Source organism: Tigriopus californicus, chromosome 11 (assembly GCF_007210705.1).
Source record: "Tigriopus californicus strain San Diego chromosome 11, Tcal_SD_v2.1, whole genome shotgun sequence".
In the NCBI taxonomy this organism is placed as follows: Eukaryota; Metazoa; Arthropoda; class Copepoda; order Harpacticoida; family Harpacticidae; genus Tigriopus; species Tigriopus californicus.
The window spans coordinates 3,768,840-3,782,928 of NC_081450.1; the positions used below are offsets into that span (position 1 = coordinate 3,768,840).

Here is a 14,089-nt window from a genome sequence, read left to right on the forward strand (position 1 = left end):
TCGGAAACCTTCAAGCGGGACATGAGTTCGAACAAATGGTCTATAACGATTCAAATCTCGACCTTGGGAAAAGATATTCAAAATATCCCAGCTTTGTCGAAAACGAGCCTAAAGCTAAATTTGATTTTACACTCTCATTGATAAATTTTACTCATTGGCGTTAGCAAGGGTCGCCATAAAATATCAAGTCCCTTAAGAAACAATGGTCTCATACCAAGAATGTTCTTGCCCATGGTCTAGCCCATAATGTGCGTTACCAAGAACAAAAACATGTGGTTGATTTGTGGTTTTGTTACACGTAGAAATTTAGATGTAAACTACTGGGAANAAATATTAAGGGCTTGAGCAATTCAGATTCATTCTTATTTCAAAGTTAAAATCAATCAAATCAAAGCACTCACAATCTTTTCAGTTTTCTTTGGTACCCCAAGACGATTTGTTGTTACTGTTTGTGGCCTTTTCTACCACTAGAGTCATGCATTGTGAAAAGCTGGAAAAACGCCTGGAAAACAGGAGCGCTCTACCTGAAAAGTCGTTCAGGCCACATTGTTGGCTTTACCATTCCTCCAAGTGCGAAAAAAATCGTTTGGACCTGATCCAAAAATGTATTGCAACGGTCAGAGGTAAAATGGTGGAATGGACCGATGACTCTGAGCCCAACGTTCATCATTGTATGTTATGAATTGTATGTTCTTTTGTATTCCTGTAATTACAACCTGGTCCACTGCAATCGAGACTGGTATTTTGAGGTTTATGCGCTTACATATTGTCCAATCGTGAATCTCCACGAGTTTCTGGCCCCAACAGGGAACTTTTGTACGAGATCCCCCAAGAACCTGGGGGAGTCAAGATCAGTTGGTCGAACAACAGCCTTAAATCATAACAAGGCAGAGTAGAAATCTTGCACACCTTTAACTGAATGATCTTTGACCGGCGGCCATTTCCTTAAGTCTTCTATATACCGGTTGGCCACGAGAGTTTCATTTCCATACCGCCTGGTTAAATTGACGCTTGGCCTTGTTGTAGCAGTACTCTTCGTCCAAAAAAATGCAACTCTCAATCAGAGCTCGTGGATCCCTTTCAACCACTTCAAGCATTCTGTTTAGTCTTGTTTTAGGATCACTTAAGTTTTGCTTCATGCTGTCCTCCACCTGTTTCATAAAATGGTTGAAAAAAACCGGGTCATCGACAAAAGACCTGATCTTGGTGTTAAAGGCCGCCTGTCTTCGCAACATATCAACCAGCATGGTTGTGTCACTCGTCTCCTTGTTTTGACTCATTACTCGATCACGGGGGGCAGGTTGGGGATGAAATGAGGGTGCTCGTGAACGCAGGCTAATAGGACGGCTCAATGGGCTAAATCCAGGCAAACTGGCATCACTTGTGTCAGCGACTCTCCTTGATACTGGGAGAACGAGCTTGGCTCTCCCTGGTTCCGCCATCCCCATCAACTCCTTCTTCCTCCGTTGTAGATCCATCAAGTTCTTTTCCAAGGACTCCAGCTCCAAGATTCTAACGGCTTCGGCTTGTCCACGGGAAAGAGTAAACTCATCGCAGACTCTGTTCCGATATGAATTTTCTCGGTCACTTGCCGCTCTTGGGTCCAGATTGAAATCTGAAGGTTCATGGGGATCAGATGTGTAGTATTCCCCGGCTTTGATCTTCCACCTCGTGATCTTCATCTGATTCCACTTGGCTCCCATGGGCGTTATCTTCAAAACGATCTCTTTCCATGGTGCTTCACGGCGTCACATCAAGCCCAGTTGCCACTGATGTTACTGGTAGAATGCTTGGATGCAATCACAAGGGCATATTAGCCCAGTTTTATTCCCGCTCTTTTCTGGGGCCTAAAAACGGATTTTCTTGAAATTCTAAGGGCTGTAAACTGGTTTTAAGCTCGATCAATAGGCAAATGTCTTTTGGTCCGAATGAAAGATGATTGTGCCAGCATCCAAGCTTTTAATTATGAATAGGATGAACTTAGAGCAGACAATATGAGTGTTTCACACTTATTCATTAGTTAGAGGCTTTCCCTCTTCCTAAAACTTGACCAGCTGATGAATTTTATGATTTGTCCAACGGGAAACTAAGCAATTCAATCTGACCTGCCACTGCCCATAAATTTCACTTTAGGTTTCTTTATAGACGTTTTTATAAGTCTATAAAAGTCTACAACAACCCATTCTTTGAATCAACAATCATCTTTTCTAAGCTTTTTCTCGGCAAATATGCATTCCAGCTAATCCCAGTGACCTTAAAGACCTCAGATGCAGGTAGGACCGCAAGGTAGGACCTTAGGCAGAAAAGGCTTCCTAATTTGGTATTTGCCGTGGTTAAAATCAGGTTTTTGAAGTTTTATTTTTCATCATTTAGTTTCTGTCCAACACAAATCCGTCCATTTATTTTTTGCTTTGTTTCGCTAACTCATTTATTTCCGGCTGTAGAACAAAAAGAGTTACCAGTGTTGTTCTTTCTGTCGCACCGGGTATTTATATACAGTAGCTCTCTGTTCCTTCTAGGGCTCCTTCATTGTTCAAGATGCTACCGGCAACACCCTTACGTTGATTTTTTTACGACTGGGGTTTAGAAAATGATTGAATCGTCAAATTTAGTAAACCATTCCCTCATAAAGACCAATCCTGAAAATGCTCTGAATTTAATTTTATTATGAAGACGAATACATGACAAAAAACAACAGCAACCTCTCTCCTTTAACACACATTTGAGACATCATTGCTCTTCTTATTTTCAAAAACGCCGGCATAAGGGTTGAGCCTACGGTTGTTGATGTCATGCATTTGGCAGGCCGGAAGACAAGCGCAGTAGGTTTTGCTGGACCCGTGGTTGAACATCGTAATGTACTTGGTTTGGGATCGAAATCTGCTTGATTGGCAAGCTCGGGTACAAACGCTGGGATCGGCATCCCTCTTAATTTGATATATGGCCAAAGCCTTGGCCAAATGACACATCTTGAACCGCCCTCCACAAGTATCTGGGGAAAATAAAAAAATGTACATGCGTTAAGAAAATAATTAAAAAATCCAGTGCAAACAGTTTGTTGTTTCCTACCAAATTATTTAGTACGACCGGCGTATAACATATCAGACTAATGGAAAAAAATTGAATACCTTAAGTTTTCCATGCATTTTTTTAACTTGGTTACCATGGGTCGGATTGAAGTGTTGATTCAACTACCAAGATCAATATTTGCAGCTTTTTCTCACCAATTGCACAAAAATTGGCTCTGAGGATTTATCAAAATATTTCTAGTTATTACCTCCATCGACGATTTATGAAAAAATATGAGATTCTTGTTTACTTTCTTCTTTGCTTTTAGTGGTCTATAAAAAACACAAGGCTTTTCATTTTTCCAGTAATATCTCAAGAATGACAATGCCATATCTAAGAAAGCAAAATTTTAACAGAATGAAGCGGCGACTATTTCTTGCCAAAGTCAATTTGAAGACATTGATCGGTTGTCATTTTGAATAAACATTTTCAAGTTGAGGTCATCAATTTTCGAAGCTATCGCCATGTGCAGTTCAAAGGGTCGGTTTCTTGAAAGATGGCATGTTTCGAATTACAGATTTGGCATTGTTTCGAACAAATTCTGCATTAAATTTCCTTTTGTGTGATATAGGATTGGTTAAGCTAACATTTGCTTTCATTTGTTTAAGCATCAGACCTTGGCCTTTGATGCATTCAACAAATTGATGGATTTTTCTTGGACATATGTACTGATTTAGACATGAGGGTCCTCAGGGGGAGCCAGCGTGGAGAAAAAAGGGAGAACAATCAGCATGCATTTATCATTGGCTTCCTTCCTCTATGAACACTTTTGAGCCTTTCTTGCCTCTTTTGATTTAACCCGCCACATTCTGTAACTCAGAGCTTGGCCCTTTGACAATATTAACATCAGAAAAGTGCCGTCACGGACAAACTATCGTGATTTCTTTTCACCTTGAAGCCATATCCACAACTCGTTCAGATTAAAATCTGCTGAATGATGTGATCTACTGCTAAAGATTCCAATGTTTTTCAGCATTTAAGACAACATGCTATCTATGGCTGACAATGATTTTATCAAAAATCGGTGTCCAAATTTAGCGGATACTATGGAAATCCTGGGTTGGAAATAAGTCAAGATTGCTTCCCAAATAGCATTTATTTGGACCGAAATGTAAGTTTGTAACATGCTCAGGTGTTAATGTATTTTAAGTTGAAACTCATCCCTTAACATTGATTTGCTTCAAAAATGTAAGTTGAAAACGAGTAGCATTTATCACCTTTTTCATTTCCTTGTAGTTGCCCTTTTGCGATTTTCTTCTCTATTTTCTGGGACTTTTTATCAGTGAAATTCGTACCACTCACCTTGAGCGTTGATCCATGCCGTGCACAAGACCAGAATAAAAACTAAGTGGAGCAGAACCTTCATGTTTAGACTTGTTAGACTTGATTATCAAAATGTAACTGACTCTCTCATCAGAAGCTTCCATTTTTATATACAAGTGCTTATGTCAATTAAGCTGCAAGAATAATAAGGAGTTCGGTCCAATTTGGAATTTGCCTCCAAACATTGCTTCTTTTCTACATGGCACTGATTAGTTTTCCTAATTAATGAAACTCCTATCCCAATAAGGAGAGGTGTATGACCAGAAGCGAACGAAAGCCCCAAAGGTCCCTTCATTTCCTTTTCCCCCTCTCCCAGTCCATCTAGCACAAGTACCAAATACACAAATCCCAAATCTTACATATGCTCGCCCACAACATCTAAGGGAAACTCCGCAATGCCCTATATCAAAAAAAGATTATCCAAAGAAAAAATTCTAGAACTTGGTTTTAGATCAGTGTATTAACTTTATCTCGATCACAGAGACTTGGTTGCGGGACAGGGTCCTGGACGAAGAATTGGTTATAAAAGGGTTCAGTTTGTTTCGTTGCTATAGGGCAAGGCCTCAAAATACTATCTTCCATCATGGTGGCGTGCTCCTGTACATAAAAAATGACTAACCATTCCAATCATTTTCTCAAATGGAGAGGTAGAAATATTACTAGTGTATGCACTAACTTGGGACCTAACGTTTATCACGGTTTATAGACCGCCTTCAATCTCTAACAAACCGTTTTACAATGGGCTTGCATTTGCCCAGAGAGAATTGGCAAAAGCCACATGCTCTCGTTGACTGATAATGGGGGTTTTTAATTTCCCAACAACCATTGCCAAATGACGTCCGAGCCCCATGGGCTGCATTCCCCTCCCAAAGGCCTCTTCAGCATTTTTTCTACTACTAAAAGAGTTCATAATCGAGGAAAATATCTTGCAACATATCGGTAATGCCACGCGAGCGGAAAGTATCTTAGGCCTAGTTTTTCAAGCGACCCAGACATTGGCAAACATTCAAGTAACGGAAAGTCGTCTTTCGGACCACAGCACTCTTGAAATACACACCACCATAGACAACGCTAAAACTCCCACACGGACCAAAGCAGCTAAAATCGGGTTAACGAAGTTCCGTTTTGACGAATGCCTCTGGCCTCAGATTAACGCAAGGGTAAATAGTTTGAACGATGTTGACGAAATGGAACAAGAAACTTGTATTGACGGCGTAATTCATTTGTTACATAACGCGTTGGAGGAGGTGAGTGCCACTTTAGAAATACCAAAATGCTGAAAACGACTTTATAAGAAGTGAGATCTGGTCAAAAAAACCTTAACTCCTTGTTCAAACAATCGTTCAAGTTTAAGTGCAGTAGCAACAAGATCAAACATGTTAATGTCCGATTGGGTAATGAACACGCTGTTACCAAAGCCATCCAGTATCTCAAATAAAGTAGCTCTCCAGGCCCGGACGGTGTGATTGCACAATTCTTGAAGCGTGTCTCTAAATCAGTGACCCCACTCCTATCTTACTTGATGAACCGACCATTGGCACAAGAACAGGTGCCTAAGCAATTTAAAAGAGCGCATATTGTCCCAATTTATAAGGGAGGGGACCGAAGTTTGGCACCGAGCTACCGTCCTATTGCGATGACGTCAAACGTTACCAAAGTTATGGAAAAGCTTGGAAAAGTGAGGCTTGAAAAATATCCTGACGAAAAAAATTGGTTAAGGTTGAGGGATCCCTTAGTGACATACATGATGTCAAGTCAGGTGTTCCTCAGGGCTCCATTCTGGGTCATCTCCTTTTCATCATCTTCATTGCTCCGCTTCAGAAGCTTGGTAGTAGTAATGTCAGTATCTCTTCATATGCTGATGATACCAAATTGTTATTTGGTAGGAAAGATCAGAATTCCGGTTGTCTCTAGAGGTTCTAGACCAAATCTACTCTTGGGTTGCTGCGAGTAACATGGCACTGAATGGAATGAAAATCCGCTCAATGACCTTTGGGTCGAGGCCATTAGACTCTCTAGTATTAGATGATAAAGGTAAGGACATTGAGCAGGTCTCATCCATGAAGGATTTAGGTGTAGTCCTCAAAGATAATGGAAAGTTCGATGAGGATAGCCAGTTCAAAGTTGGTAAAGCTTTTCAAACATGTGGTTGAATACATCACACGTTTAAGTCCAGGGATAGTAACACGATGCTAACCCTGTACAGCCGGATCTTGAATATGCCTCTCCCATCTGGGCTCCAATTAGTTCAGCAGGTTTGCAAAAGCTCCAACAGCTCCAAAGATGTTTTACTACGAGCATTGAGGATATGAGAGAGCTCTCCTATTGGGAGAGGTTGGAAAGGTTGGGATTGTGCAATATTCAAAGAAGGTACAAAAGGTTCCCATCTGTTTCCCCCAAAGGCAAACTCCCACTGTAATTTTCCACTTCAATCTCCCCCCACATTGAACTCCCCCAACAGCAAACTCCCCAAGGCGTGAACTCCCCCACAGTGAACTCCCCCAAACGGAAAAAAATGTATTTTACTGCAATTTGCAAGACTTTTAAAAATCATTAGGAAGTTATCCCAACAATCTTTCTATTTCATCCTATTTTCTGATAGTTCAAAGTGGATTTTTTTTCCACTTGAAAACGAAGTTTCTTAAAGAATATTTGTTGAATTCCAAGTCATTCACTAAGTAACACGTTCATGGCAAATTTAAGGAAAATATTTCATAGGGTGTTTTCACATCTTTGGGATTGGTCTGACGATCTCTCGCAAAGTGGAACAAAATCGAAAATAGCAAAAAAATCCAGTGAACAATGAGTTCTTTGAAGTCACATCACTTAGTTGCTCCTCAAGAAATGTTTACATAATTTAGTTTGAAAGGACATTATATCATTTTTGCTATATTTGGCGCTTGTTTAAAAATGCATCATTTAGGTTTTATGGCCGTTAGCGTACTTGAACTTTATGAGTATTTGTGCACACTAATTAACACATGCCTGAACTGGTTTCAAAAGTTTTTGGATCTTAAAGTCAATTACGTCCGCCAAAAACCGAATCATGTGGTAGGTGGAGAGCCTTGAGTAGAGACTCTGAAAAGGGGTTTGCCTTTGGGGGAGTTCACTTTGGGGGAGTTCACTTTGGGGGAGTTCATTGTGGGGGAGTTCACTGTGTGGAAGTTCACAGACATCACTGAGAAGAATTTACGTTCCAATGTTCCAACAATATTTTGCCTCCTTGACCAGGCTTCAACCAATGTTTTGTCAAGGATTTCCTCAACGTAGTATTGTGAAGTCACAGTCTGCTTTTGGGGCATTGTGTGCAACACCGAAATGGCCTGGCTCGAAATTGCTCCCCATACTATGACTTTCGAGGGGAACTTCACGCTGACTGATGAAGTTACTCCTTTTAAGGAATGGGCCCAAACAAAGTCATTTTTTTCATGCAGGGGGTGGAACAATTCAAAAGGAGACTCTTCAGAGAAGAATACTACTTTCTTCCAGTCCTCAGTTGTCCAATTTTCAACCGTCTTACAGAACTTGACTCTCTTTTTCTTTTGTTCATCGGTCAATTTGGGAACAATTCGTAGTGTGTAGGGTTTGACTCCAAGGTTTTTCGATAAATGTCGATGAACAAATGACTTCAATGTTGGGTGACCATGGTTTGTAAGTTTCTTGGCTAATTTTCTTGTTGAATACCCCTTTTTGGTTCAGCTCTTTGAGACGACGATTTTGGCAGTTCTTGTTAGTCAAGTCTTGCGCCCCCGACCCTTGGTAATGGACAAGCTCTTGCCAGCTATAAAAGCCTTCATCCATCTCCAAATTGAGGTTCGGCTGACCTTAAGTTCCTTGGCAACCTCAGGGACACTTGTGTCTCCCTCCACCATGTCAACAACACGATTCCTGATCAATTCTGTCAAACCCTTCACCATGACGGACACTGAAATCCTATGAAACACCTCAGATTAGATAATGGGTCTCAAATAGTTGACTATAGTTACCTATCAACTAAGATGCGGCGGCAAAGGAGTACCAAGAAATCTCAACAACGGGGAGAGTAAAAAACAGTAAGAACAAAATAACCAACAGAGACAGCAGACTACGTAAACACGCATTAGCTCTGGTTGCAATCAATTCGGGACAAGGCTTAATATTATGTACAGAGAAATGGGTACGCCTATTGCGCCTATTCCATGTCTGTCGCAATATGTTGGGGACTTAGAGTCCCTCTTTGGTATTTGGTAGAGGGCTCTAGTATTTGGGTCTGGTTCTCTCATGAGGATGCATCAATCACCTTTTGACTGAGAATTAATCTATGTTTCAAAACTGAGGAAGGCTAGGTCCTATTACATGAAATCTACCGCCTCTCATTTGTGTCAATTTGAGCTACTTTGACATATGTAACAGGAGAAGTTATTTTTTTTTTAAATCTGATATGGTAGCTATTAATAAGGTAAAGCGTTTTATAGTTAATGATTTCGAGTGGAACTTTACAATGCACAGTTGTCAAATTTTCGCATGAATTTGACCATTATTTCGCAACATGACAAGGCAAGGCCAATCAATGTTATGACTGATATTCCTAAATAAATGGACAAGGCTCCGCCCCACGTGGTAAAGAAGACCAAGAATGATTCAAACTTAGGATTTTGCTCAATTATGGTTCTTTGATTGGACTGAAAGAAAATTTTGGTTCGTGCTAATTGGTCAGCTACTTCCTCTCTTGTTATTGTTTGATTGATTGGACTATTTGACTCGGCATAATTCATTGGGAGCACTCCGAGCTCTTGGCTCACACTGCGCCACAGTTCGATAGACGGCCATTTTGAGGATGAGACGGTCACGTCGTAGGATATCATCTCACAGGCCTCTTGACAATTGCACAATTCACGGCTGCTCTTCATGGCCAAATCATTCTTCGTTAAGCAACTTAATTGATCTGAATCATACTCCTCGCATTTTGGCGCCTAATGAGAGAAACAATGCATTAAGGAATATCTGGCCTGATTTTTGATGAATATTTGAGGGTTTTTCGGTCTGTAAAGCAAAGAGGTGGTACGTTGGAAACGTTGGATTTTGGACGTAAAATTGGAAAATATGTCAAAATGGGCTGAAGTCAATAAGTCTTGTGATATCATTGGTGTGCTGAGACCAAGTCCTCCACATGAACAGATCTGTTGTATTAAAATGAAATTCATTCTTTTCATTTTTGGACTGGTGCTTCACGGCTGGCTTTGCTCTTTGAAATTTTAAACCCTTACCCAAGTTGCACAGGGTTGCCTGCACAGCAGTAGTGCTTAAGGGTTTCGTATTATTTTATGGATCTTTTTGTTGGTTAACTTATTTTTTTTTCAAGATTGATTGTCTTCAAAAAGACGAACCAATATGAAATTTCAAAATGTTAAACAATTGTTGATGCTGGTGCAAAAGGGAAATGTCTCATTCGTTTTGAAACTGGCAAGATGGGTCCAGGACCATTGCGACCAATTTCAGTATTTCTAAGAGCACTGTTTACAACATCAAGAACATGTATGCTGCCTGCCACTGGCAACTTTATCTTGCTCTCTAGGAACGGGAAGGTATGTTAAGTGTGTTATAGATATGTGTTAACCTACGATGGATCGAGTTTCGCTTTCTTGCAACCTGAGGGCACCAGCTAGGGGGCATCAATAAAATCAAGACAAGTGATGATACATCAAGCGATGTCAAAATGATACTCCAAATTCCAATTGCGTATGGCCAAGTGCATTGGTCGCATAAAGACGGAGTACAACCAGAAAAGACGCACTTTCATGTAACTGCTCAAAAAGGGGAAGAAGGTCAACAGTAGTGATGGGATCAAACAAATTTTCAAAATCAGGAAATCAAGATTGCCAGAAAGCTAGGAAAATCAAAGCACGGGCCGTTTCTAACGTATCGTAGAATATTAGGCTTGACCAAAAAGGTGACCCTGGTTTGATCGACGAAAATTCAGGGTTACTTTTTGTGAGTAACTAACGGGTTTTCGATATTCCGTTAGTAATGCCGTATGCCATTAAAAAAGTAAATTGGTAGCCCAGTTGCAACCTCCGGTGATTTTTTGTTTGATCCCCATCAGTAGTCAACAGAAAAGTTGAGAGGGCGATTGTAGCTTTGGAGTAGAACCATACGTAATCATGTCACGCAACGTGTCAAATTAAAGAAAAAACAGCCACTGAATCCTAACTGTTACTCTAGTCTGTTTGTATCAATGAAATATGATCATGTTGCATAATTGCCAAGCAGCTCTAATTTACACTTTTTTCTTCCCTATTTTGTCGAATTCTGCCTTCAGTTGCTTTTATGGGCTAAAACATATCCTAATATGTTCATTCCTTAATGGGGTCTCTTCCAGACGTAAATGTACTATAATAGAGTCTCACGTGAAAGAGGTTAGCAAAATCTTTTGGGTCGATTTTGGTCCATGTGCAATTACACTTGCCCACCAAGTGCCTGATTCGACAGATAGCATGGCAAGATTCTTGGTGATAACTGATGAAGTTTCGGTTGACTTTTTGTCGTATGGTTTCGGTCACCTCACCAAAGAACGTTTCGTTCCAATAATGAATGCAACTACTTTCAAATGGGGCTGGCAATTTCTTGTGTTGAACCTCCTGCAAACCAATTGACACTGATGCACCAGGTTGAGCCACTATCCTGAAACAAAAAGCACCTTATTGATAAGACCCCGTGTTATGCATCAAGGAGGAAGGCATTGCATTCTCGCCTTGTTACACTGGAAGCATCTTTGCGAGTTATTATGATATATCATTGCGATATTAGTGTCATATATATCAAATTGTATATGATGCCCCGACCTATGCCTTACAATTTGTCTACCAATTTTGGCAATGTTATCTGACATAGCGTACTTCATCCTTTGTATGAAAAGAAAACAAAATGTTTTCAACGGTACACTTTGGCCATTTATTATGCTAGTTCCTATCTATTAAATCAAAGCTTCACAAAACTTGTCAACAAGTTTTAATGTTTGTTTCACATCAACAACCTTGTGTCAATTACATTTTACAATATAATTACTTCAAATTACAAATGCATTCGTTGCGGATAAAAATTTATTTTTGCTTTTTTCCGAAATGTAATTACTTCCATTTACCAATACTTTCAAATTGAAATTCAATTCCAATCCAATAACTTTTTCAGATACCTCTTCACAACAAAAATATTTGGTTTACCTTTACTCCGAATATGCCATAGCTCTAATTCTTTTTAGTTTTCATCAAATTTAGTAGCACAGATATGTGACAACTAATTTTACCTGAACAATCTAAAAAATCCTATTATAACGCATCACATCAGGCTGCTGATAATATACCTCTAGTTCGTTTCCCCTACGCCCTCAAAGCATATCAGACAATGAATGAGCCCAAAAAAGAAGATATGTGGACTTTATCATTCTAACCAACCTGGATTCAATGCATCCTACCTTGCCTTGAATCCCAACCTCATGGAGCCTGTTGACTAAAAGGCCATGATCTACCTTGTCCAAGGAAAAGCCTTGTCAAAGTCGACTTACATTACATTAACTGACTCATGAATTTCTAGTCCCTCAATCACGTGCTCTATATGCTCAATCAGTTGGGTAATCGTGCTAAAATGTGCTCGGAACCTGTGCTGGCTAAGAGGAAGGACTTCATTGACCTCAAGAAATTCAACACGTTTGGACTTCATGATCTTCTCAAACACCTTCGCAATATTCGAAGTGAGAGAAATAGACCTATAGTTATTGGGGAGCGACTTATCTCCCGCTTTGAAAATTGGAACAATATGAGCTACCTTCAGAGAAGAGGGGAACTTGCCCTGATCCAAGATGCAACGCATCAAGTAAGAGAAAACAGGAGCAAGAGCCTGTGAGCATCTCATCAGAAACTGAGATGTCACCCCATCAAGGCCAGGAGAGCTCGAGAGTCTCAGGTCCCTGATGGCCTCTAAAGCATCTTAATCTATGACTATAAGATCATCTAAGTGCTCAACTTCACTAGCCTCGCCAAGCTCAACAAACTCATCAACACGAAGAGCATTGAGCTGAGTTTGAGACTACATTTATACATTCTAGACTTATGCATTGGATCTGGCTATTTAGAGTGTTCGGAGAATTTTGCGCCCTAGTTGTCAAAAGTGTTTTGTATAGAATCCAATAATTATGGCTACTTGGCGCCTTGTGCTGCCAAAAGAGGTTTTTTGCTCATTTGTTACGGAGTCAGATGGCACAGCCAACCGTCAAGCCCTCGAGAATCCAGGCTAATTAAAACAATGAAGTCATGCTCTTCTTTCTCGGGCTCCTTCATTGTCTAATGTGTTTTCCTCAATTATTCGTAGGGAATGAGCAGGAGTTGTTGATCCGGTAGCAGAATTGATGTCGGGCTTGGACAAATTTGTGACTACAATTCCTTATCAACCAACCCTACATTCAAGGGCTAACCTGATTCCTTGGTGATCAGATATTGTATGAAATTAAAGATAAATAAGATGTATCTGTTCTTTTTGTTTCCATTCAAGGGAGCCATAAGGAAGTCCGCAAAAAAGTGCAGTTTGACCTACCGCTTTGCTCCAGAGATGTACTTTGGAGGAACGAATTCAATGATAAAACCATCCATATCGTTGATAACTCCAAAACCTGCCGGATTAGTTTGCGGGACTTTCAGAGTTATTTCCAAGCCAGCGCCTTCACCCAACTTAGAACTCATTAGCTTTCCTTTGTAGTTGACAAAAAACTGCCAAGAACCTTGGTAATAACGCACGCAAAATGAGGATTGGTCGCACGAGGTACCGGTCAAAGGGATGATTTTTCCATTCCACTTGCACTCAACCACAAAATCTAAAGGATGATGTAGGATTGCTTCTTTCCAAGATGTCTTCATAACATACAATGATCGTTGAACGTTGGGCTCAGAGTCATCGGTCCATTCCACCATTTTACCTCTGACCGTTGCATTACATTTTTGGATCAGGTCCAAACGATTTTTTTCGCACTTGGAGGAATGGTAAAGCCAACAATGTGGCCTGAACGACTTTTCAGGTAGAGCGCTCCTGTTTTCCAGGCGTTTTTCCAGCTTTTCACAATTTACGACTCTAGTGGTAGAAAAGGCCACAAACGGGAACAGCAAATCGTCTTGTGGCACCAAAGAAAACTGAAAAGATTGTGAGTGCTTTGATTTGATTGATTTTAACTTTGAAATAAGAATGAACCTGAATTGCTCAAGCCCTTAATATTTGACACTAAACTTCAAGAACTTGAAGCAATTGTTTTAGGCCAAGCTCAATTTAGTTTTGTACCATGTTTTCTTGTATTTTTTATTTTCCAAGTTGTACCTTTGTTACGACCGGGTGCTTCAGATACGACATGGTGACTGAAAACGTGTGATACACAGTCAGAATGACACCAATGAATCCCAGGGAGAGCCATGCCACTCTTAGGAGCCCATGAGCCCCCGAAGCTTGAGAAAAGCCTTGCACATCTGCCATTGATTTAATATCTACACGAATCAAGGACTAGTATTCATATGAAGAATGGTAAGTGGGTGTTAGCTATTTCTACAAAGTTCTTGCATAAAGGCTGCCTTAGTAGGCATTCACCACAGCAGCGCTTCTAACAAGGCAATGTCAACTTGGTTCTTTGAAGTCAATACAAAGAGCTTTTGTCAGAGAAAAGTTGGGGCCCCTCCCGTTGATG

The 14,089-nt window shown here is 40.3% G+C and overlaps 2 protein-coding genes across 2 annotated transcripts; both read right to left on the reverse strand.

Annotated features, from left to right (window-relative positions):
• Positions 1 to 2,678: 2,678 nt before the first annotated feature.
• LOC131890562 (uncharacterized) lies at positions 2,679 to 4,475 on the reverse strand. The gene is made up of 2 exons (XM_059239931.1): positions 4,372 to 4,475; positions 2,679 to 2,992 (listed from the first exon to the last, which is right to left on the reverse strand). Exons 1-2 carry the CDS (start codon positions 4,433 to 4,435, stop codon positions 2,712 to 2,714), a joined length of 345 nt encoding a protein of 114 aa, XP_059095914.1. The 5' UTR covers positions 4,436 to 4,475; the 3' UTR covers positions 2,679 to 2,711.
• Positions 4,476 to 8,726: 4,251 nt separating this feature from the next.
• On the reverse strand, positions 8,727 to 13,540 carry LOC131890526 (degenerin deg-1-like). The gene is made up of 3 exons (XM_059239882.1): positions 12,958 to 13,540; positions 10,779 to 11,052; positions 8,727 to 9,344 (listed from the first exon to the last, which is right to left on the reverse strand). Exons 1-3 carry the CDS (start codon positions 13,329 to 13,331, stop codon positions 8,868 to 8,870), a joined length of 1,125 nt encoding a protein of 374 aa, XP_059095865.1. The 5' UTR covers positions 13,332 to 13,540; the 3' UTR covers positions 8,727 to 8,867.
• Between the last annotated feature and the right edge of the window lie 549 nt (positions 13,541 to 14,089).